The 21,558-nt window shown below is 48.0% G+C and overlaps 1 protein-coding gene across 1 annotated transcript in view; it reads right to left on the bottom strand.

Moving 5' to 3' along the window:
* The window catches only part of KIF13B (kinesin family member 13B), a 172,769-nt gene that overhangs the window by 28,120 nt on the left and 123,091 nt on the right, over positions 1–21,558 (bottom strand). Inside the window, exons 27-35 of the mRNA XM_033145167.1 lie at positions 20,731–20,830; positions 17,822–17,948; positions 14,787–14,842; positions 13,487–13,611; positions 12,475–12,651; positions 8,107–8,199; positions 6,349–6,501; positions 5,481–5,558; positions 4,790–4,843 (exon numbers count right to left, since the gene is read on the bottom strand). Of these exons, the coding sequence (XP_033001058.1) occupies positions 4,790–4,843; positions 5,481–5,558; positions 6,349–6,501; positions 8,107–8,199; positions 12,475–12,651; positions 13,487–13,611; positions 14,787–14,842; positions 17,822–17,948; positions 20,731–20,830 (963 nt within the window). The remainder of the gene's footprint in view (positions 1–4,789; positions 4,844–5,480; positions 5,559–6,348; positions 6,502–8,106; positions 8,200–12,474; positions 12,652–13,486; positions 13,612–14,786; positions 14,843–17,821; positions 17,949–20,730; positions 20,831–21,558) is intronic.

Genomic DNA, 21,558 nt, shown 5'->3' with positions numbered 1-21,558 from the left:
GCAGTTTGGCCAAACTCATGCCAGTCGCTTCGAGAACACTGTCCAACCATCTCATCCTCTGTCGTCCCCTTCTCCTTGTGCCCTCCATCTTTCCTAACACCAGGGTCTTTCCCAGGGAGTCTTCTCTTCTCATGAGGTGGCCAACGTACTGGAGCCTCAACTTCAGGATCTGCCCTTCCAGTGAGCACTCAGGGCTGATTTCTTTAAGGATGGATATGTTTGATCTTTTTGCAGTCCATGGGACTGTCAAGAGTCTCCTCCAGCACCATAATTCAATATATCTCATATATTAGTTTCACCTTTTAAGTTGAATTACTGAAAAAAATTAACCTTTCCACGATATTCTAATTTTTCGAGTTTCACCTGTAATCAAGGTGCTTCTTTTAGCACCATTGAAGTGCTCCATTTTGAAAATGCTTGACCAATTGCAGCGAATATCTCATTTCATCAGCCAGAGGCTTGTGTATCAGAAAAAAGCAACTTCCAAAGCTGATACCAATGATTCTACGTTTGGAAAAACACAAACTCAACTTCCTGCTCTATTTGCTAAATCCACACTGTGACTGATTCCTCTCCTCTCCACCCCGCCCAACACAGATACAAAAATATCTGAGCCCAGGCTTTGCCAACCTAGAAAGTATTGAAATACAACTCCCATCAGCTCCAGCAAATGCAGCCTGGTGTGGTCATGGGAGTTGTAGTCCAAAAAAACCCAGCAGATTGGGGAGATCTGTCTATAAGTCCTTCCTTCTGCTTCTTATGACAGCCAGCGAGGGAGGAATATTAATCTGGTTGTTTATCTGGTGCTTCTGCTGACAAACAACTTAATGAATAATTCTCCCCATTTTCCTTGGACGGCTTTTTAAGCGTTGCTGGCATAACAGGGCTGAAAACCAGTGTGAGCGCACAAGACCCCGAACAATGACTGACCCCCTGCGCCCAGAAACAGCCAAATGCTAAGCAGCAAACATGGTTAGCAGCTCAACTTGATGAGCCTCCTGTTTTTACTGCCTGCTTAAAGGTAAAGGGACCCCCGGCCGTTAGGTCCAGTCGCGGATGACTCTGGGGCTGCGGCGCTCATCTCGCTTTACTGGCCGAGGGAGCCGGCGTACAGCTTCCGGGTCATGTGGCCTGCATGACTAAGCCGCTTCTGGCGAACCAGAGCAGCGAACGGAAACGCCGTTTACCTTCCCGCCAGAGTGGTACCTATTTATCTACTTGCACTTTGATGTGCTTTCGAACTGCTAGGTTGGCAGGAGCAGGGACTGAGCAACGGGAGCTCACCCCGTCGCGGGGATTCGAACCGCCGACCTTCCGATCGGCAAGCCCTGGGCTCTGTGGTTTAACCTGCTTAGGAATGCAAAAAAACCAACATGCATGTGTGAGTCAATCACTGTTAGGCTGCACTCACAGATCACACAACCTGATCGCCACTAAACCAGGCAGGCATCAGCTCATGCTGCAGACCACTGTCAACCCTGGGTTAAGCGAAGAAAAGGGCCAGGAAACAAGCATGATATGCATTCCCATGCAAGACATCTGTGCGCAACCGAAGTCATGTTCAGGTACCGTCAAGAACCACCCCCCACGTTTCATTCTAAATTTGCAAAAGAGCAGGGACGTTCCACACAGCTTATTCTGAATCTGGGATTTTGGCGTTTGGAGAGTGGGGGCCTGGGACACCAAAAATGGAGATTTTTGTGACTGTGGACAGCAGGGGCCTCTGCAGGCCTTGGCATGGGTGCGTGGGTGTGCCATGCGCCTGCTTGGGGGTGCAGCCAAATCTACAACCTGGCCGACACTTAGTGTGCCCGCTGAAGAGTCTACTGGACAGCGGTCACTTACCGATGGGCCAAACTGCAAGGCCGGCGACATGCCAAAGGATCCGTTAACTACTGAAGGCTATACAAAGTCACCCGTCCCATAGATGGACCTCAACGGTTTGGTCATGAAGACTGGCTCCGTGCTCACTGTTTTAACATTTCTAGCCTAGCTTTACTTACTAAATTCAGGGTGGATAATTGGACATTGGATCTGGGATGAACCAAATGTAGAAAGCAACGTTAGATAAATTCACTGGAGGACGGCAGCGGGCTTGATAGCGAAACAAAACCTCCATGTTCAGTGGCAGTATAGCACCGAATACTAGGTGCCTGGGCACAAACAAAGTTTTGGGTTTCGTCTTCATGTCCTGCCTTGTTGACTTCCCAGAAGGGCCCAGCTGTTCGCTGTTGGGGCAGGATTCTGATCTCCCTCTGTGAAGTCCAACACACTTGATCTATGCGCTTGTTTATGCTTATAATTCTATTGCATTGAGATATTTTCAACCTTTCAGTTCTATGCTATATCAATCGCTGCACAAGTAATGTTTTGTGTTGTCTTTAAGGGAAAGCATCCCATTTCATTGTATTTACAATGACAATAAAGAAATCTTATCTTCTCTTATCTATTGGCTCGTGTGCATCTACTGCTACACATTTTTATCCCCACGTGCTTTTTGTCAACACTGTAGGGTCTTTGGGGCAGATACCCAACGTGCCTGGGGCTTATTTTGTGGTCTAAAGTTCTCTGCAAATTGATGGCACTGTACAAGAGACAGGATATCAGAAGCAAGACTTATTTGACCAGTCGGATAAAGTCGGCAGGCTCCCGGCTAAGGGAGCAATGCGCATTCCACATTGACCACCACCTTCCGAAGTGTTACGCCTACTCCCAGGTTAACTAAGCACAGGGTGAAAACGAAGAATGACAACAGCATTTCCAAAGCAGGTTTTAAGGGTTAGTGAGCAAGGGGGTTCACGGGAAAGCACTCCAGAATGGGATAAGAGATTTATCCGTTCATTAGGTGAACCTAATGAATTAGTTACCTCTGCCTGGACCTTTGGATACTGACACATGCAATGAAGGGTGGATACCGATGAAGGGTTAAGAAACAAAAACATAAAAGAAAGAGAGAAGAGAACAATGAAAATCCAGATTACGAATGATTCTGCACACCCAGCCCTCCCTACCCCAGCGCAAATTTAAAAGTTCCCCTTGGCTCGGTCAAAGGGGACATGCCTTCACGGGTCGTTTTGCAGATGCTCCGGAATCCGACAGAAATATCGGGAAATGCAGAAGCCCCCCCCCCCCCCGCCCCGCAAAAAGGAGCCACGGATTTCCTCCAACGCTTTTCCAGCGGAAGCTACGGCTCTTCCAGAGACAAACCACGAGGCGCAGCCCAGCGGAAGCGAAGCGCTCAAGTCCCGTTGACTTCCAAGCAGGAGAATCAAGGAAGCACCCAACTCTCTCTCACCGAAAACAACAGGACTGAGAAAGTGCTTAGTTGTGGATGGAGGAAGCTGCCTCTCACTGAGTCTGAGCCACTGGTCTACCTAGCTCAGCGCTGTCTGCAATGACTGCCAACAGCTCTCCGGGGTTCCGGGCAGAATTCCCTCCCAGCCTTTCCTGGAGGTGCCCGAGATTGCACCTGCTACGGTCCTCCCCCAGTTTGCACTTACAGTGGTACCTCGGGTTACATACGCTTGAGAGCCAGTGTGGTGTAGTGGTTAAGAGCGGTAGACTCGTAATCTGGGGAACCAGGTTCGCTTCCCCGCTCCTCCACATGCAGCTGCTGGGTGACCTTGGGCTAGTCACACTTCTCTCAAGTCTCTCAGCCCCACTCACCTCACAGAGTGTTTGTTGTGGGGGAGGAAGGGAAAGGAGAATGTGAGCCGCTTTGAGACTCCTTCGGGTAGTGATGAAGCGGGATATCAAATCCAAACTCTTCTTCTTCTTCTTCTTCTCTTCTTCAGGTTAAGAACTCCACTAACCCAGAAATAACGCTTCAGGTTAAGAACTTTGCTTCAGGGTAAGAACAGAAATCGCGCCGTGGTGGCGCAGCGGCAGCGGGAGGTCCCATTAGCAAAAGCGGTTAAGGATAGTTTCAGGTTAAGAACGGACCTCCGGAACGAATTTAAGTACGTAACCAGAGGTACCACTGTAATGGACACAAGTGCTAAAGTGCAAGGGCATTTCACAACCCGAAAAATGTTTGGGCTACCTAAGCTAGCCTACCTAAGCTTCCCTTTGAAGCTGCAAAGGGATAGCTCTGAACTCACAAACATGAGGAAGGAAGGATATTATTATTATTATTATTATTATTATTATTATTATTATTATTATTTGTACCCTGCCCATCTGGCTCGATTTCCCCAGCCACTCTGGGCGGCTTCCAACAAAAATCAAATACAAAAATATCACACATTAAAAGCTTCCCTAAACAGGGCTGCCTTCAGGTGTCCTCTAAATGTCTGGTAGTTGTCTATTTCTGATAACCCCTGATGGGAGGGAGTTCCACAGGGCGGGCGCCACTACCGAAAAGGCCCTCTGCCTGGTTCCCTGTAGCTTTGCTTCTAATAAATAGAATCTCTCCTAGCAACTATTCACATCCTAACATGCTTGTTGTTGTTCAGTCGTTCAGTCGTGTCCGACTCTTCGTGACCCCATGGACCAGAGCACGCCAGGCACGCCTAACATGCAGAAGGTCCCAAATTCAATCCCTGGCTTCTCCAGGCGAGGCTGGGCGGCATCCTTGTCTGAAGTCCTGCAAAGCTGCTGCCTGCCAGTGAAAGCAATACTGAGCTAGGTGGACCAATGGCTGGGATCAGCGCAACACAGCTGTCTATGCTCCTAACGGGGCATTTTTCGTCCTGCTAGGGTGGGCTCAATCGTAAACGTTTTTAAAACAAAAACAACAACAACAACAACAAAAAGAACACAACCCTGCTAAGCAATTCTGAAACCTTACTTTGTAAGTTGCGAGGCTGTACGGCGGGTTCAGATCCTGGCGACTTCCGGAGAGCTGGAAGGTGAAAAGGAAGAGGGGACTTCAAAAAAAGAAGAAGAAGAAGAAGAAACCTTTGCTAACTTTTTTTTTTGTATGTGTGTGGCAAAAGTCAACAGCTAAAATAAGGGAACCTAATGGTGAATGTTTTGAAATATTATCATATGATGAACACGTGAGCAGGATTTGAACTATGAGCAGCAGAAGGGGTTAAAGATCATAGTAGCTTTGTTAAGGTTTAAGAGACAGAAAACTACGTGGAAACAGAAACACCATGGAAAAGCGGGTGGGAAGTCGGGGGGGGAGTTTTTATTATGTATTGAGATGTAGGTGTGAAATTTTGGAAAACTTGATTTTAAAACTTCAGGAAAAGGTATGCAATAATAGGTGAGCTGAGCTCCCACGTGGATTCTGGAGCCTTCCACACACACCTCTGCTCATGCCCTTCTTGGCTTGGCAGCAGAGGTGGATGCCAGCCCTCACCTGAAGGACAGGTGTGCTTACAAAGGTACTGAGACTGGGGGGGTGGTCCCCCGTTCCCAAGCACATACTATTCCCCAGCTGCAAGAAGAGGTGCCACATTTCTCTGCTGCACTGCCGCCCACCATCGCCAAGCATTTCCCGGGGCAGGGGAAACACAGTTGTGGAGACTCACTCGGTTGACGTTGGGCGAGCTGAGGCTCTTTCGGTACAGCTTTCCTTTGCCCGTTAGCTGTTCCTTCACCGCAACCTCCTGCAACAGAGAAATAATAATAATATAAATAATAGTAGTAGTAGTAGTAGTAGTAGTAGTAATAATAATAATAATAATATAAATAATAATTCATTTATACCCCGCTCAATGTGGGTGGCTCCCAACAGAATATTAAAAACACGACAAAACATCAAACGTTAAAAACTTCCCTAAACAGGGCTGCCTTCAGGTGTCTTCTAAAAGTCAGATAGTTGTTTTGTTTATTTCCTTGACATCTGATGGGAGGGCGTTCCACAGAGAGGGAGCCACTACCGAGAAGGCCCTGTAACTTCGCTTCTCGCAGGGAGGGAACCGCCAGAAGGCCCTCAGCGCTGGACCTCAGTGTCCAGGCTGAGCAATGGGGGTGGAGATGCTCCTTCAGATATACAGGGCCAAGGCCGTTTAGGGCTTTTAAGGTCAGCACTGGAAAGGTGCTACTGGAAATAATTTTCTATTTTGTTTCAAGGTCAGCACCAACACTTTGAATTGTGCCTGGAAACATACTGGGAACCAATGTAGGTATTTCAGGACCAATGTAGGTCTTTCAGAAACAAGAGGAACGGTAAATACCTGAGCTGAACGAAGACAAGGGGGGTGGGGAACACCAACACCTGTCCTTTGCAGACATGAGGAACACAAACGTAATATTCTTCCAAAAAATTTTTTATCCATTTATTACAAACAGGAATCCAACAGGAAGAATTCCCAGGGTTCTGTGATTTTGCATCGGAGGCCAAACCTCTACAGCAAACCAATAGCCACGTGGCGTTTCGACTCGGCACCTGCTCACCTGACGCAGCCGGTCCAAGGTAAGGATATTCTCAACGGCCAGGACACTCCGAAGGTACTTCTCTATCCGGGCTTCCGAATCGGCTGAAGCTGCGTTCTCAACGTTGGCGGCCATTCTCGCCAGGGCCTCCCTCTCCTCTGCACCCTGGGCATCCTGGAAGGAAGACAAGACGGCTGGAGTAAGTCGCGCTCCGATAATAATAATCCTTAATGGGAAGCCTGCAAATAGGACCAGAGGAGTGCAATACCAGTCTCCCCTCCAATAATAATAATAATAATAATAATAATAATAATAATAATAATAATACTACAATAATAATTTATTATTTATACCCCACTCATCTGGCTGTGTTTCCCCACATCTGGTGGGAGGGAGTTCCACAGGGCGGGCGACACCACCGAGAAGGCCCTGTTTCTGGTTCCCTGTAACCTCACTTCTCGCAAGGAGGGCACCGCCAGAAGGCCCTTGGAGCTGGACCTCAGTGTCCGGGCTGAATGATGGGGGTGGAGACGCTCCTTCATGTATAATGGACCGAGGCCGTTTAGGGTTTCAAGGTCAGCACCAACACTTTGAATTGTGCTTGAAAACATACTGGGAGCCAAAGTATTTCAGGACCGGTGTTATATGGTCTCGGCGGCCGCTCCCAGTCACCAGTCTGGCTGCCGCATTCTGGATTAATTGTAGTTTCCAGGTCACCTTCAAAGGTAGCCCCACGTAGAGCGCATCGCCGTAGTCCAAGCGGGAGATAACCAGAGCATGCACCACTCTGGCGAGACAGTCTGCGGGCAGGGGGGGGTCTCAGCCTGCGTACCAGATGGAGCTGGTAGACAGATGCCCTAGACCCAGATGAAAATCAAGAGGAAAACTTCCAGAGTGGAGGAAACTTGCATTGCACTTTTAAGGGGATGCTGGGACTACAACTCCCATCACCCCTAACTAACAGGACCAGTGGTCAGGGATGATGGGAATTGTAGTCCCAAAACATCTGGAGGGCCAAGTTTGGGGATGCCTGGCCTAAAGCAAGAGCGGGAGAAATTTTCTAGCCTGAGAGCTACATTGCCTTCTGGGCAACCTCTGAAGGGCCAGAGGCGATAGTGGGTGGAGCAACGGATGCAAATTTTACACAGCACACAGGTTTCAACGCAGGGACACATTATCAGGGTCCGAGGACAGGCTACGTACAGGCAGCCAGTGGAACTCGGGGTGCCAAGGAGGGCGAGGGCATGGGGAAAGGGCGTGGCCTGGGGGGGACGACTTCTAAGGGCCACATATGAGAGGCCACTGGCCCTGAGATTCTCCCCCCCCCCAACACATGGCTCCCCAGGCATTGGGTGCCTTATTCCAATGCACAAAGACTCAAGATTAGATTCTCAGAATTGTAGAGTTAGAAGGGACCCAAAGGGTCTTCTAGCACAGCTCTCTGAGATGATAAATTCAAACTGACAGACAGCCTAAAAATAAAACAGTCATCATAATAACAGTCCTCTTCCCCACACTTTTACAGGCCATAGATTATTTAACAGCCATAGGCCTAGGTCAAGAGGAATGTTTTTTGCCTTTGCACTTAAAGACATGTAATGATAGTGCCAGGCGAGCCTCTCTGGGGTGAGCGTTCCGCAATCAGGGGGCCACCACAGAAAAGGCCCGTTCTCTTGTCGCCAATGCTCTATACAAGTATAAGACAGCAGTTGAGGGAAGAGGCTTCCCCCCACCCCTTTCTTAGCTCTGCAAAATATATATATCTATATATATATTCACCTCTGGGATATTTGAGACGATTTCAAAGGTGACTCCGCAACCAGGAACGGAACTTCGGTAAGACATTCTTCTCAGGAAACTCTGAGCAAAACCCTGGGAGGTGGGGGGGAAAGAGGAGAACTTGCAGCTTCAAATAAGTTGATGGAAAATACAAGAAGGACTCTTTCAATGGGAGGAAGCCAATATGCACAGCAGCAGCAGCCGAGCGTGAGAGAAGAACAAGCAGCTCCCAAAATAGAGGCCTTTTACAATCTGCAATTCCTGTTCCTGTTCCACCCAAAACAGACATATGTACAAGTATGACCACCAGCCAGCTGAGAAAGGATTTAGTTGATCTGTCACCTGCTTTTAAGCAATTGTATTCAAATTGATCCCGTTTAAACCCATGGCAACCTTTCAGAGCGTGCAAGGAATTGGTATAAAAACCAAAGAGCTATTCTTAAATGGAAGAAGAAGAAGAGTTTGGATTTGATATCCCGCTTTATCACTACTCGAAGGAGTCTCAAAGCGGCTAACAATCTCCTTTCCCTTCCTCCCCCACAACAAACACTCTGTGAGGTGAGTGGGGCTGAGAGACTTCGAAGAAGTGTGACTAGCCCAAGGTCACCCAGCAGCTGCATGTGGAGGAGCGGAGACGCGAACCCGGTTCACCAGATTACGAGTCTACCGCTCTTAACCACTACACCACACTAGCTCTCGATGGAAAGGCGGGGTGGAGGCAGCGGAGGGGAAGAAAACCCAATACACAGAATTGTAGAGCTGGAAAGGAACCCAGATGCCATCTAGTCCAACCCCCTGGAATGTATCAAAGAAAAAGCATGCGCAGCTCTGCATTTGGTGCAAGGAAATATATGTCGGTTGTCCTGGTTTCTGGGACCTCCCCCCTCCCCAATCTTTCCTGCAGATGGAAGGATCTGTGGGACTGAGTGTGTCTGAGAGGCTCCATGCCACACTGGAAACAGGATTTGTAACCCTATCCCTGGTCTGGATGTTGCCACCTGCTCTTCCAGGGAGCGCAAGACCGTCAGATCTGCCAGTGGCATCAGTGAAGGAGGATGGTAACTTCCCCTCCTGCAAGGGGAAAATTGTGTCCTCCTGGCTACCAGCTCTGCTCCTAGATTTAAGCTGGGGGGGGGAGAGGTGTTTCTGGGGGGTTTACTGTTCTTTATCAGGGGAAAGTGAGCCAGAACCAACACTGGTATCGGGGAGTTGCTGCTCCTCCAGACAACCCAGAGTGTGCATAAATCAACTGCATCGTAAGAACAGCAACTTGAAGAACTTGTGCTTGCTTTTCCCTCTTCCCTTCCCTTTCCCTTTTCCTTGCATGTCGTGTCTTTCCAGATCAAGAGCCGGCAGGCAGGGGCTGTCTTAGGACTGATTTTAGTTAGCCTCTTTGGGCAGGGTATAAATGCTGCAAACGAACAAATGAATTACAGAAAACCTAGGAAGGTGGCGACTTAACCTGCAGAACTAAACTAGCGCAAGCCTCTATCTTATTCTCTTTTTTTTTTCTCTCGTGAGCTCAGAGTTATTTGTGCTTCGAATTGCAGACGAGTCTGTCCACTGAATCCTTGGCCAGAGAGATCATTGCCAGCAATGATTTAAGACGGGGCACAGCCATTGTTTATGCTGACAGGGTGCCTGGGGAGGTTAAAATCCCGACTCCTGAATTAATGCAGAGATGAGTCATCCCAAGCTTGCTGCAAAACGACTGGGTGCCTAACGGAAGGTTATTGATACGCTTTTGAAATGCACATTTGGGCTGCATGTCGGTGGCGGCGATGAATAGCTAAGAAGCCCAAGGAGCTCCGCAGGCGGCGCAGGAAAGGAATTTGTGGAGGGTGTGTGGAAAACACGGAGGGGGGTCACAGCTGAGGAGTGGAGGTCATGGTCTGCAAAGCAGAAGGTCCCATGTCTGATCCTCAACATCTCCAATACAACCACCTCTGGGAGAAAGGGCTGGGAAAGATCCAAGCTTGAGAGCTCCTCAGGGAGGAGAAGGCTGCTGTCAGTGGCTGCTGGGAATCAACAGGAAGTTCCTGCAAAGGTGGGCGGGTGAAGTTTTGCAATTCCCCCAAATGCTCCACTTCCAAGGTTTCCCCCCAAAAGCTAGCAGCTGAAAAGAAATGTGGGCAAATGAGATATTTAAGTGCATTCCATGGGTTCATACGACCCCAGGAGAATTGACAGCGAAACAGGCCCAGAGGTTCACAGAATCATAGAATCCTAGAGTTGGAAGAGACCCCAAGGGCCATCCAGTCCAACCCCCTGCCAAGCAGGAAACACCATCAAAGCATTCCTGACAGATGGCTGTCAAGCCTCCGCTTAAAGACCTCCAAAGAAGGAGACTCCACCACACTCCTTGGCAGCAAATTCCACTCTCGAACAGCTCTTATTGTCAGGAAGTTCTTCCTAATGTTTAGGTGGAATCTTCTTTCTTGTAGTTTGAATCCATTGCCCCGTGTCCGCTTCTCTGGAGCAGCAGAAAACAACCTTTCTCCCTCCTCTATAGGACATCCTTTGATATATTCGAACATGGCTATCATATCACCCCTTAACCTTCTCTTCTCCAGGCTAAACATACCCAGCTCCCTAAGCCGTTACTCATAAGGCATCGTTTCCAGGCCTTTGACCATTTTGGTTGCCCTCCTCTGGAGGAGGTTATGGGGTGAAAAGGAAAAGCATCACAGAATCATAGAACTGTAGAGCTGGAAGGCACCCCAAGGGTCATCTAGTCCAACCCTCTGCATTGAAAGGCATTGCTTTTGTTCTGCTCGCATCTCTCCCGCGTGCTGCGAGGACTTCTTCCCCCATCTCCCCCCCCAGCGCAGAAAAGCACAAGGGATAACGTAAGGAAACCCAACCTATACTGAATTAAGGGAAGTTAAAAACCGTTGCACAAACCACAACAGCACCCTGAGTTTCAGGGTGAAAAAAGAAGCCACACCCCAGCACACAGGGCAACAGAAAAGGGGGTCACAAACGCCGCCAAAACAAAGCTGGCTACATGAGATGACAAGAGATGGGGTGGCCTGCTGGCAACGTAGATTTGCTGAAGCACACTTTGCTCACATGCAGCAAAGGCCCATGAAAGTACACAACCTGCCCAACACTGCCTGTTTACAAAAAAAGAAAAGAAAAACAACCCACAAGGCACCAAGGGGAATGAATGAAGCATCTTATTCCAGCGGCAAAGGATGCTACAACACGAGTGGTCCTGTGTACTTCAGCTCCTTGCACACATCGAAGCCATGCATAAAGAGGCATTGGCACGGGTGCAGAATCGGCAATGGGCTACTACCCTCCTGAAGCCTCTCTGCAGCGTTCTCGCGACTGCCACGGAGCCCGGAGCAAGGAAGAGAGGAGGGAAAGGAAAGAAAGAGAGTCAGTTGAGGCAGGAGGGTTAAGCTTGTAGTCCCAAAGCTGGTGGGTGAAGCCAGTGGGTCCCCGTTTCCAAATGCCCAGGGATCAAAGCAGCAGAGGAAAAGGGGACACGGCAAAAGTCATTTTTAATTGAAAACACTAAACTAGAAAGACAGCCATTTCTTTTGACGCAGGGGCGGAGGAAGGGGTGTGTGTTGGGGGCGGGGCGCCCCATGTGTCACCATTGAGGGGGGGTGACAAAATGGCGGGTGGCACTCACCGCGGGGCCTGCAGCGCGCCCGAGCCACGCATCTCTCCTGGGGGAGACACGGTGGTTTGGGTGCGCACAGGCTCCGCGCTGCCCCAAACAGTCCGCCTGCCGCCTTCCGCCTCAGCTGTAGGGCGGCTGAGTGGGAGGAGGCAGGCAGACTCCAGAGGCCCCACAGAGCGTTCTGCCCCGATTGGCTCCGCCCCCACGGGCAGCTGGCTCCGCCCCTGGGCACAGGGCACACGCACCGCCGCAGGTGCCCAATCGGCTTGCTCCACCGCTGTTTTGAGGCAGCCGCTGTTAGCAACAAGCAGAGCTTTGCCCCAATATTTCCACCTCGTCCCATGTTAAGAGACACGGGCTTCATCAAAATCAGGGGTAGGCAACCTAATGCCCGTGGGCTGGATGCGGCCCAATCGCCTTCTCAATCCGACACACGGACGGTCCAGAAATCAGCATGTTTTTACATGAGTAGAATGTGTCCTTTTATTTCTAATGCATCTCTGGCTTATTTGTGGGGCATAGGAATTCGTTCATTTTATTTTTTCCCCCAAAATATAGTCCGGCCCCCCACAAGGTCTGAGGGATGGTGGACTGGCCCCCTGCTGAAAAAGGTTGCTGACCCCTGATCAAAACCGTTCCTTGGGATTTCCTGCTCGCTGCAATGGCAGGAATGCTTCTAGGAGTGCAGCTGCACCATGCCGAGAGATAGTTAGCGCCTAGGAGGGCTGCAGTACCTGCTTGCCGTAGACGCTGACGCAAATCCGCTTGCGGAGGACCAGCTGCATCTCGGCCGGGTGGCTGAGCTGTACCGTCACTCGGACAATCAGGAAGACCCTCTGCTCGGTGGCTGTTCCTCTGCTGAGCTGTGCGCAGTTGTGGACTGTGGAGTCCCAGGAAGCTTCAGCCTTCACCTGAGAAACAACACACAAACACAACATCCTTGGTCCACACACCAACATCCTTGTTTGTCTGTAAGCCACATTTCCAGGGTAAAACCACACTCAAAGAGGCTCACAACTGGGGAAGGGGCCTTCCTAGTGGCCGCTCCCAAACTTTGGAACTCCCTGCCTAGTGAAGTTAGACTGGCTTCCCCCCATCAGGCCTTTTTTATTATTATTACTTTTCAGGTTTATACATTTCATTAATTTTACAATCGTTTTAACATTTCAAAACCTGACTTCCTTCCCCCCTCTTTCTGCGGTTCGTTAAAGTTATTTTTTTTAATGTCTTATGCATATCCAAATGCACCTAATTTGCTCATTTGTTTATCAACTTTAAATATATACTCTTATCAAACTGCAGGTTATTACAATAATCCTACGAATGTTCTTATCTGTTTACAGTTTATCTGTAAATATTCAATAAACCATTTCCATTCTTTTATAAAAAGTTTGTTATCTTGATTTCTTATTCTTTTTATAATACAGTACATTGATTATTGCTTTCATTTTATGGATCAATGGTCTTGTTAGATAGTAAAAACCACGTTAAATTGCTGTTTTGGGGGTGTTGTTTTTAAAAGTCTGGAACGGATTAATCTGTTTTGAATTGCTTTCTATGGGGAAGCGTGCCTTGGTTCAGGAACGCTTTGGTTTTGGAACAGGCTTCCGGGAACGGATAAAGTTTGAGAACCAAGGTACCACTGTATGAAGAAGTGATACTGATCACATCTCTCCCAGGGCTGCTGTTAACGTTGCTCCGTTGGCAGCCTCGGAAAGGGAGCTTACGGCTCGCTCTGTGCCTTACCTCGCTCTCGTGGTGCTTCACAATCTGCAGCTCGAAGAATTCGTCCTCGTCTTCGGCGACCAGGGTGGCGTCCCAGCCGCCAGCTTCTGGCTCGTCGAGGTTATCCTGAGAGCTGAAGTCATCCGCTGTAGAAAGGGAGGGAGGGAGAAGTTCAGGATGTGCTGTGCAACCCTAGCACAGCGGACCTGGGAAACCCTGGGTTGCAGGCTCAACAGGAAACTCTGGACAAGGCAAACCCTCTCCACCAAAAGCAACTCCTGCAATATAAACAGTGGTAGCTGTTGCCCAGCTGGTAACCAAATTGAGAATTTAGTTGTTGTTGCTTAACAGAGGGCAGGGGCTGCTTTTTTATACGCATTATGATTTTTGGAAGATGTGCATCCTTTCCCCTCTTGTTTGGGTGGGCATTGCCAATGTGTCTTCTATGAAATGGGCATTACTAAACAATCTACAGCCTGTTAAATGGGGGGGGGGAGGGAAGACTGCTGGCATGATTACCGCATTTTTCGCTCCATAGGGCGCACCGGACCATAGGGCGCACCTCGTTTTTAGAGGAGGAAACAAGAAAAAATATATTTTTCTGGTCTTCCTCTTCTAAAAGCCCTGTTTTTTTGAGGATCAGCTAAAAGTTTTGCAGCTTTCTTTGCAAAGGGAAAAGCCCTGGTTTTTTGAGGATCAGCTAAACCCAGAGTGTGCATAAATCAACTGCATCGTAAGAACAGCAACTTGAAGAACTTGTGCTTGCTTTTCCCTCTTCCCTCCCCTTTCCCTTTTCCTTGCATGTCGTGTCTTTCCAGATCAAGAGCCAGCAGGCAGAGACTGTCTTAGGACTGATTTTAGTTAGCCTCTTTTTAGGAGGAAAAAGTGCGTCTTATGGAGCGAAAAATGCGGTATTTCTATTATTATTATTATTATTATTATTATTATTATTATTATTATTATTATTATTACTGTTTGTGTAAATTTGTATACCGTCTTATACCTGCAGGTCTCAAAATTTCATTAACATGCTGTGCATTATTTTGTTTCATGCTTTCATCATTTTGCTGCGTAAATTACGTTCTGTGTTGTACAGCGCCCTTGGACCTTTGGATAAAGGGTGGTTTATAAATTGAAGAATAATGATGATGATGATACAAAAGTGGTACCTAGGACAGTGTTTTGGACGGTTCGATGGTTGACTGACACCACGAGCCGCCACTTGGAACGTCTGCCTTTCATTCACTCCCCGCCCCCAACACAATTCTTGCTGCATTCCTTTCCGCATCCCTTAAGTGTTGTCGTTTCTGATCTCACTTACCGTTTAAATCAAGGAAGATGACTGGGATGTGCGTCTCCATACCTGGCACAGGGGTCCTAAAGAGAGAGACGCAGTCAACACTGGCATATCAATGGAGGCAGATTTAACAGAGGACACGTCCCTGAGAGCATCACGGCAACCGTGTTATTACACTCAGTACCCAGGCAATTGTAGGTCAAGGCAACGGTAACCTTGGTGGGCTCTCAATTTACTCTGCTAGACGCAGAGGACATTCAGTACTTTGAGGGCCTCTTTTCAACCAGGGCTGCATTCTCGGTAGCAGAAACAAGCATGTGTTGGTGTCAAACGCTAAGGAGCTCACCCACGCTGCTTACTCCAAGCGCATGTAGTTAGGTAATTGCAAAATAAGCAAGTTAATTCAAACCAGTCTCTCGGTTACACGGATACTGCAGAGCGATGGGCCAAAGGCATTAAGCGGCATGGTTTTTGACAGCTATCTGCAAAGGGCAAGCGGCAGAAATATTATCTAGGCAACGTCTCAGGCCCTCAGAAAAGGTTCCCTGCCATTCCTCAGGTCGGTTTGGAGGTGTTCTGCAAACTGCAAACAGTTTTGCTAAGATGTGAAATGCAGTTGTGGCAGTGGTTCTAGGACCTGCAAGATTCCAAGGTGGTGTGGACAAAGATTCCATTCAACATATTCAGATGTAATCTTAAAACACGTCAGGCGTTTACCTAAAATACGCGAGGTAAAGCATTGTTGTTGTTGTTCAGTCGTTCAGTCGTGTCCGACTCTTCGTGACCCCATGGACCAGAGCACGCCAGGCACGCCTTTCCTTCACTGCCTCCCGCAGTTTGGCCAAACTCATGCTAGTCGCTTCGAGAACACTGTCCAACCATCTCATCCTCTGCCGTCCCCTTCTCCTTGTGCCCTCCATCTTTCCCAACATCAGGGTCTTTTCTAGGGAGTCTTCTCTTCTCATGAGGTGGCCAAAGTACTGGAGCCTCAAGTTCAGGATCTGTCCTTCTAGTGAGCACTCAGGGCTGATTTCTTTGAGAATGGATAGGTTTGATCTTCTTGCAGTCCATGGGACTCTCAAGAGTCTCCTCCAGCACCATAATTCAAAAGCATCAATTCTTCGGCGATCAGCCTTCTTTATGGTCCAGCTCTCGCTTCCGTACATTACTACTGGGAAAACCATAGCTTTAACTATACGGACCTTTGTCGGCAAGGCATGAATACGGCTAAAATGTTCCTCCTTTACACTGGTGCAGCCGAGAGGCCAGCAACTTTCGACTCCTCCGTTCCTTGAACGTTTCAACCTCCTTAGAAGCAAAACCTTGTTTCTGAGTTTGCTTATTTCCTCCTCCCTCTCAACCCACTTTCCTTCTGTGCCATGTCTTTTCAGATTCTAACCCTGGCTGGAGGGCCCTTCTGGTTTGTAGTGATCTGTAGGCCACTCACGGTTAAAATCAGAACCGAATCCAACCTTGACTTCGAGGAGGTTGAAAAGAAGGCTACAGACGTTCTAAAGAAATAATAATACCTGGTACTTATATGACATTCCCCCCTGTACTTGGAACAGTTCACAAATATTATCTCAGGAATCTTTATAAGAACCCTTTAAAAAATGCCATTACTTTTCTCATTAGGCAAGGGATTGGAAGGGTGGGGGTGGGGGTGTTAATTCAGGCTGATGGATATCAGTTTGTAAGTAAGTTCACGGCCGACATGATATTTGAACTGGCGACTCCCTGGCTGACGGATCACTCTCTTAACCAGACCTCAAATTCAGTTTTGGGCGTAGAATTTCCTGGCTTGCCGATAACTGCAGCTCCTGTGACCCAGAGGCCAGGGCAGGCTGGACCTGATTCTATTACCAGCGTCACGAATGAAAGATTCCGCGGCATATCTGCTGACTACAGAGGACTCTGGCAGGGTGGGGAGCTACGTGAAACCCGGAATCCAGGCCGGTGTTCTGACCGAAGCGGTTATCGCGAGTACGGAGCGGGCCCCTTCTTAAGTGAATGAACCGGGCAATTAGCATTACCATTTTTCTTTCAAATCAGCTAAAGTGCAGCAGCAATAAATATTGATTCCGTTCCTACAAGAGGATCATAATTAAACTCTGGCTAATAACCCCGTTGCTTTAAGCAGAGGACATTTTGCTGCTTGCGTTATATGGAGCCTAGGGGAAATTATTCAGGTCGTTTCGGCTTCTTCTGCCTTCTCTCCTTCCTTCCTTCCTTCCTTCCTTCCTTCCTTCCTTCCCTTTCCCCACCCTCCCCATTCGCCCTTCACCCTCTCGGATGTCATTTCAAACTCTCTCAAGAATCTCAGGCAGGAGGAAACAATGTCACTCCGCAAATTCAAGCTTTGCCATGGCTTCTGGGACACGGCAGGGCACACCTGTCTCTTAGGCTGCCAAGTTACTCCCTTGTATACTTAAGCTAGAAGAGCCTGCCGGATCAAGGCCAGTGGCCCATCTAGTCCGGCATCCTGTCCTCGGCGGCCAACCAGATGCTCATTATGGGGAACCCATAAGCAGGATCCAAGCAGCAGAGCCCTCTCTCCATTCTGTGGTTCCTGGCAAGTGGTACTCAGAAGTGTGGTTGCCTCAAAACGTGGAGGCAAAGAACAGCTGTCCTGGCCGGTAACTGTCGATAGCCCTCTCCTCCTCCTCCGTGCACTTCCCAAATCCTCTCTTAAAGCCACATAGGTTGGTGGCCTCCTGAGAAATCTCTATGTGGGACAAGGAGCTACTGTTAGAACTGGATATGGAACAACTGATTGGCTCAAAATTGGGAAAGGAGTATGACAAGGCTGTATATTGTCTCCCTGCTTATTTAACTTATATGCAGAATTCATCATGCGAAAGGCTGGGCTGGATGAATCCCAAGCCGGAATTAAGATTGCCGGAAGAAATATCAACAACCTCAGATATGCTGATGACACAACCTTGATGGCAGAAAGTGAGGAGGAATTAAAGAACCTTTTAATGAGGGTGAAAGAGGAGAGCGCAAAATGCAGAACTTCTGCTGCACTGCACTGTGGCCTCCTTGCAAATGTGCCTTACCACTCCGCAGGCGATCCCGGAATCCCGCTCCCAGCGGAAGGCACCATGACCGCGTTCCTTTCTTCCGTAAGGGTCAGCCTCATCTCCAGCAGTTGGGCTTCCCGGTCCGTGTCGTCTTCTGTTTTGTCTGCAAGAGTTCAACCAAGTTATAGCTTTCCGCCGGGGCTTCTCAAACACCCACGTGGCTCCTATCCCGACTGCTGTGACACAGGGCGGAGGTCGGCTGGGGGCTCCCGGAACAGCAAATTCCCTCCCCGTGCTGGTTTTTTTTAAGGCAGCAATTGACTTTTAATGAAACCGAGCAATTGACTTTTAATGTTGTTTTTTTAAAAAAATCATATTTATTGGATTAAAATACAAATATATATACATACATAAAGATAAAAAAGAAAAGATTGAGACAAGAAAAGAAAGAATTTACAAAACAAGAATTTGCATTATTATACAATTGTTCATTGGATTTCTAAATAAAAGACTTCCAATTCTTCTCATTGTACTTGTATTGTTATTTACGTTCAACGCACAGCCTTCTATTACCCTACTTTTAATGTTTTGATTAATGTTTTGAAGGATCTGATGTCTGATCAGCCCCCAGAGAACTTTGTGGGTTGGCTCGTCCCCAAACGCCTTAAAGACATGAAGTTCTTTAAAAAGTAAATATATATATATATATATATCCCCATTCTCTGGGGCAAGAAGCTCGTTAATTAAAAACACAGGAGTTTACAAAACGTTCACGGAAGGAGAGGCCATGGTTGCAGCAGTCAGCACCTGCACTGGGTTTGAAATTATACATACTGTATTTTTCCGTGTATAAGACTAGGTTTCCCCCCTAAAAATTAATGTCCAAAATTTGGGGGTGTCTTATACACAGATAGATCTCCTCCCATTTTTATAAATCGGGGTCTCCAAAAATAGGGGGCGTCTTATACATAGGGACGTCTTATAGACGGGAAAATACGGTATAGAAGATGCAACTGCTTTATAAGGGAAGAATTCAACATTGCTCTGTCGGTGCAACAGTGTTAGAAACTGAGATATAAAAGCTACAACAGAATGTCTGTGTGTGCTTTTTTAATAGCAAGAATACGAAGCTGAAAATGAATGAACTACTGCTAAAATACTGGGTTCCTTTTTCACATGTTCTAGTCCAGGCACCCCCAAACTTGGCCCTCCAGCTGTTTTGGGACTACAAATCCCATCATCCCTGACCACCGGTCCTGTTAGCTAGGGATGATGGGAGTTGTAGTCCCAAAACATCTGGGAGGGCCGAGTTTGGGGACGCCTGCTCTAGCCCATGGGTAGGCAAACTAAGGCCCGGGGGCTGGATCCGGCCCAATCGCCTTCTAAATACAGCCCGCGGACAGTCCGGGAATCAGCATGTTTCTACATAAGTAGAATGTGCCCTTTTATTTAAAATGCATCTCTGGGTTATTTGTGGGGCATAGGAATTCGTTCATTTTTATTTTTATTTTTAAAAATATAGTCCGCCCCCACAAGGTCTGAGGGACAGTGGACCGGCCCCCTGCTGAAAAAGTTTGCTGACCCGTGTCTAGTCCTTCCTCTGCCCACCCCATCCCCCTAATATTCCTAAGAGGGTCTCTTCTCCAGTCTTCGAGAGAGTAGCTGGACGTAGGGAGGCAGAAAAGGGACCTCCTTTCCTTCCACTCTGCAGTTTTAATCTGGACTCTTGGGTGCGGTACTGTGCCCAGGGCTCAGAAACCCCTCGCCCTAATGAAATTCCCTATCGCAAAATGCGCCTAGAACGACAGGAGTTTCGAACACTGCAGGGCAAGTCTTTCACTTTTCCAGTGGAATCATTTCCCGCCTCCTGCCCCCCATAGATGCTGTTCAACGTAGGGGTCCCCATGACGCCCCCCCCTCACCCTGAGTCAATTTCACGCATGCGTGGGGGGAGCGAAAGCTCTGAGGTGCAAGCAGAAGTCCTTGCCTGGGCTTCCACTGATGGGGACTCATTACAGAAGCACAGAATTGTAGCATTGGGAGGTACCCCAGAGCTCATCTAGTCCAACCCCCTTGTGATGCAGGAATCCCAGCTAAAGAATCCTTGACCGGGGGGCCAACCAACCACCCTATCTATATCTGTATCTATATTATTGTATTGTTATATCACTTCAATATGCTTCATAGGAAGCAATTAATAAATGAAATGAAATAACAATAGAGAGAGAGAGAGAGAGAGTGTATGTGTGTGTTTTGTTCTGGTTTTTATCACGTACTTTGTGTTTTTGCATTTTATTTTTATGTCTTGAACTGCCCTGAGATCTATGGATGAAGGGCTATATGCAAATTTAATAAATAATAATAATAATAATGATAATAATAATAATAATAAATTTTGGTGGGTTTCCCCAGAGCAGAAGCTTAAACTGGCAGTGATCTGCTCCAGGGCAACGGCTCCTAAGCGCAGGATCCTATGCACAGAATTGCAGAACTGTAGAGTTGGAAGGGACCCCGGCGGTCATCTAGACCAACCCCCCGCCCAACCACAAGAGCCCAAAACGTCTGGAAGGCACCAGCTTGCAGAAAGGCTGGGCTAGAGAGATCTAACTGGGAATCAACACCTACCAGAGAACTATAATTCCATGGGGGAAGCCTATGAGCTCTATCAACTCAATTAAAACTCAGTGGCCCACATGCCCCATATATTTGAAAAGGGACACATGATCTTCGGCAGAAGTCCATCAGATATCCATTGAAGCTCACAAATAGGGCGTTATGGTCACTACCTTCCCCTGTTGTTTGTCCCCGGTGGGCAGCACTCCGAGGTAGACTCTCTTTGAGCATGGAGGCTTGAGTAATACATCTTGTAGCCTACCTCTGGACTCTTTCTCCAGACTATTTGCTTCCCAACAACCAGCAGCAGAAACCATATTTTTTTTGCTTACCAGGCTTCCCAACCAGTTTCTGCAGCTGCTGATCTAAATACTCCTGGCGTTTCGTAAGCGTGTTCAGCCATTTCCGACGCAGCCTCTCCAGGTCTCTGTCCTGCGAAGAAGTTTGAGACCATTTAATTTCGATTAATTTCTTAAGCAAGCAGCGGATTGTGAGCAGAGATGGAAAGCCGGGCTTCCGAGACTGCGCACAGAGAGAGAGGTGGAGAATGCCACGCCCTGAGGTTGCGTGTCCGTTGTGTCACCTTCCGCACAACCTACACACACGTAAACCAGGGGTGAGATGCGGCCCCTATACCGCTCTGTCTGGCCCTCAGAAGTCTCCCCAGGCCACACCCCGCAGTGGTTTTCCTCCACAACCTCCTTGAATGTTTCTTTGTCCTTGAATCCTGACAATGCCTCTTTCCTTGTCTGGATGGAGGAAAGGAGCGTCTGTGTTTATGTGCAGAAACCAGGTTCTGTGGAGACCTTGAGGACTAGAAACATGAAGGCCCTGTTCTTTTACAAGGCGAGATCCTCCATTCCCTGTCCCAGTCACCCGTTCCCAGAGAGGAAGAGCCTAAACTGCGTTACTCAAACAGTCTCCAACTCCTCGAAAGATTCCATCAACGGTGTCTCCAAAAATTTTTACATATCACTTGGGAAGACAGGCAAACTAATACCAGTGTACTGGAAGAAGCAAAGATCACCAGTGTTGAAGCAATGATTCTTCAACATCAACCTCAATGGACCGGACGTGTTGTGCGGATGCCTGATTATCGTCTTCCAAAGCAACTACTCTATTATGAACTTAAAAATGGGAAGCGTAATGCTGGTGGTCAT

The sequence above is a fragment of the Lacerta agilis genome, chromosome 3 (assembly GCF_009819535.1).
Source record: "Lacerta agilis isolate rLacAgi1 chromosome 3, rLacAgi1.pri, whole genome shotgun sequence".
Taxonomy (NCBI): Eukaryota; Metazoa; Chordata; class Lepidosauria; order Squamata; family Lacertidae; genus Lacerta; species Lacerta agilis.
This window is presented reverse-complemented; position numbering and strand designations above follow the sequence as displayed.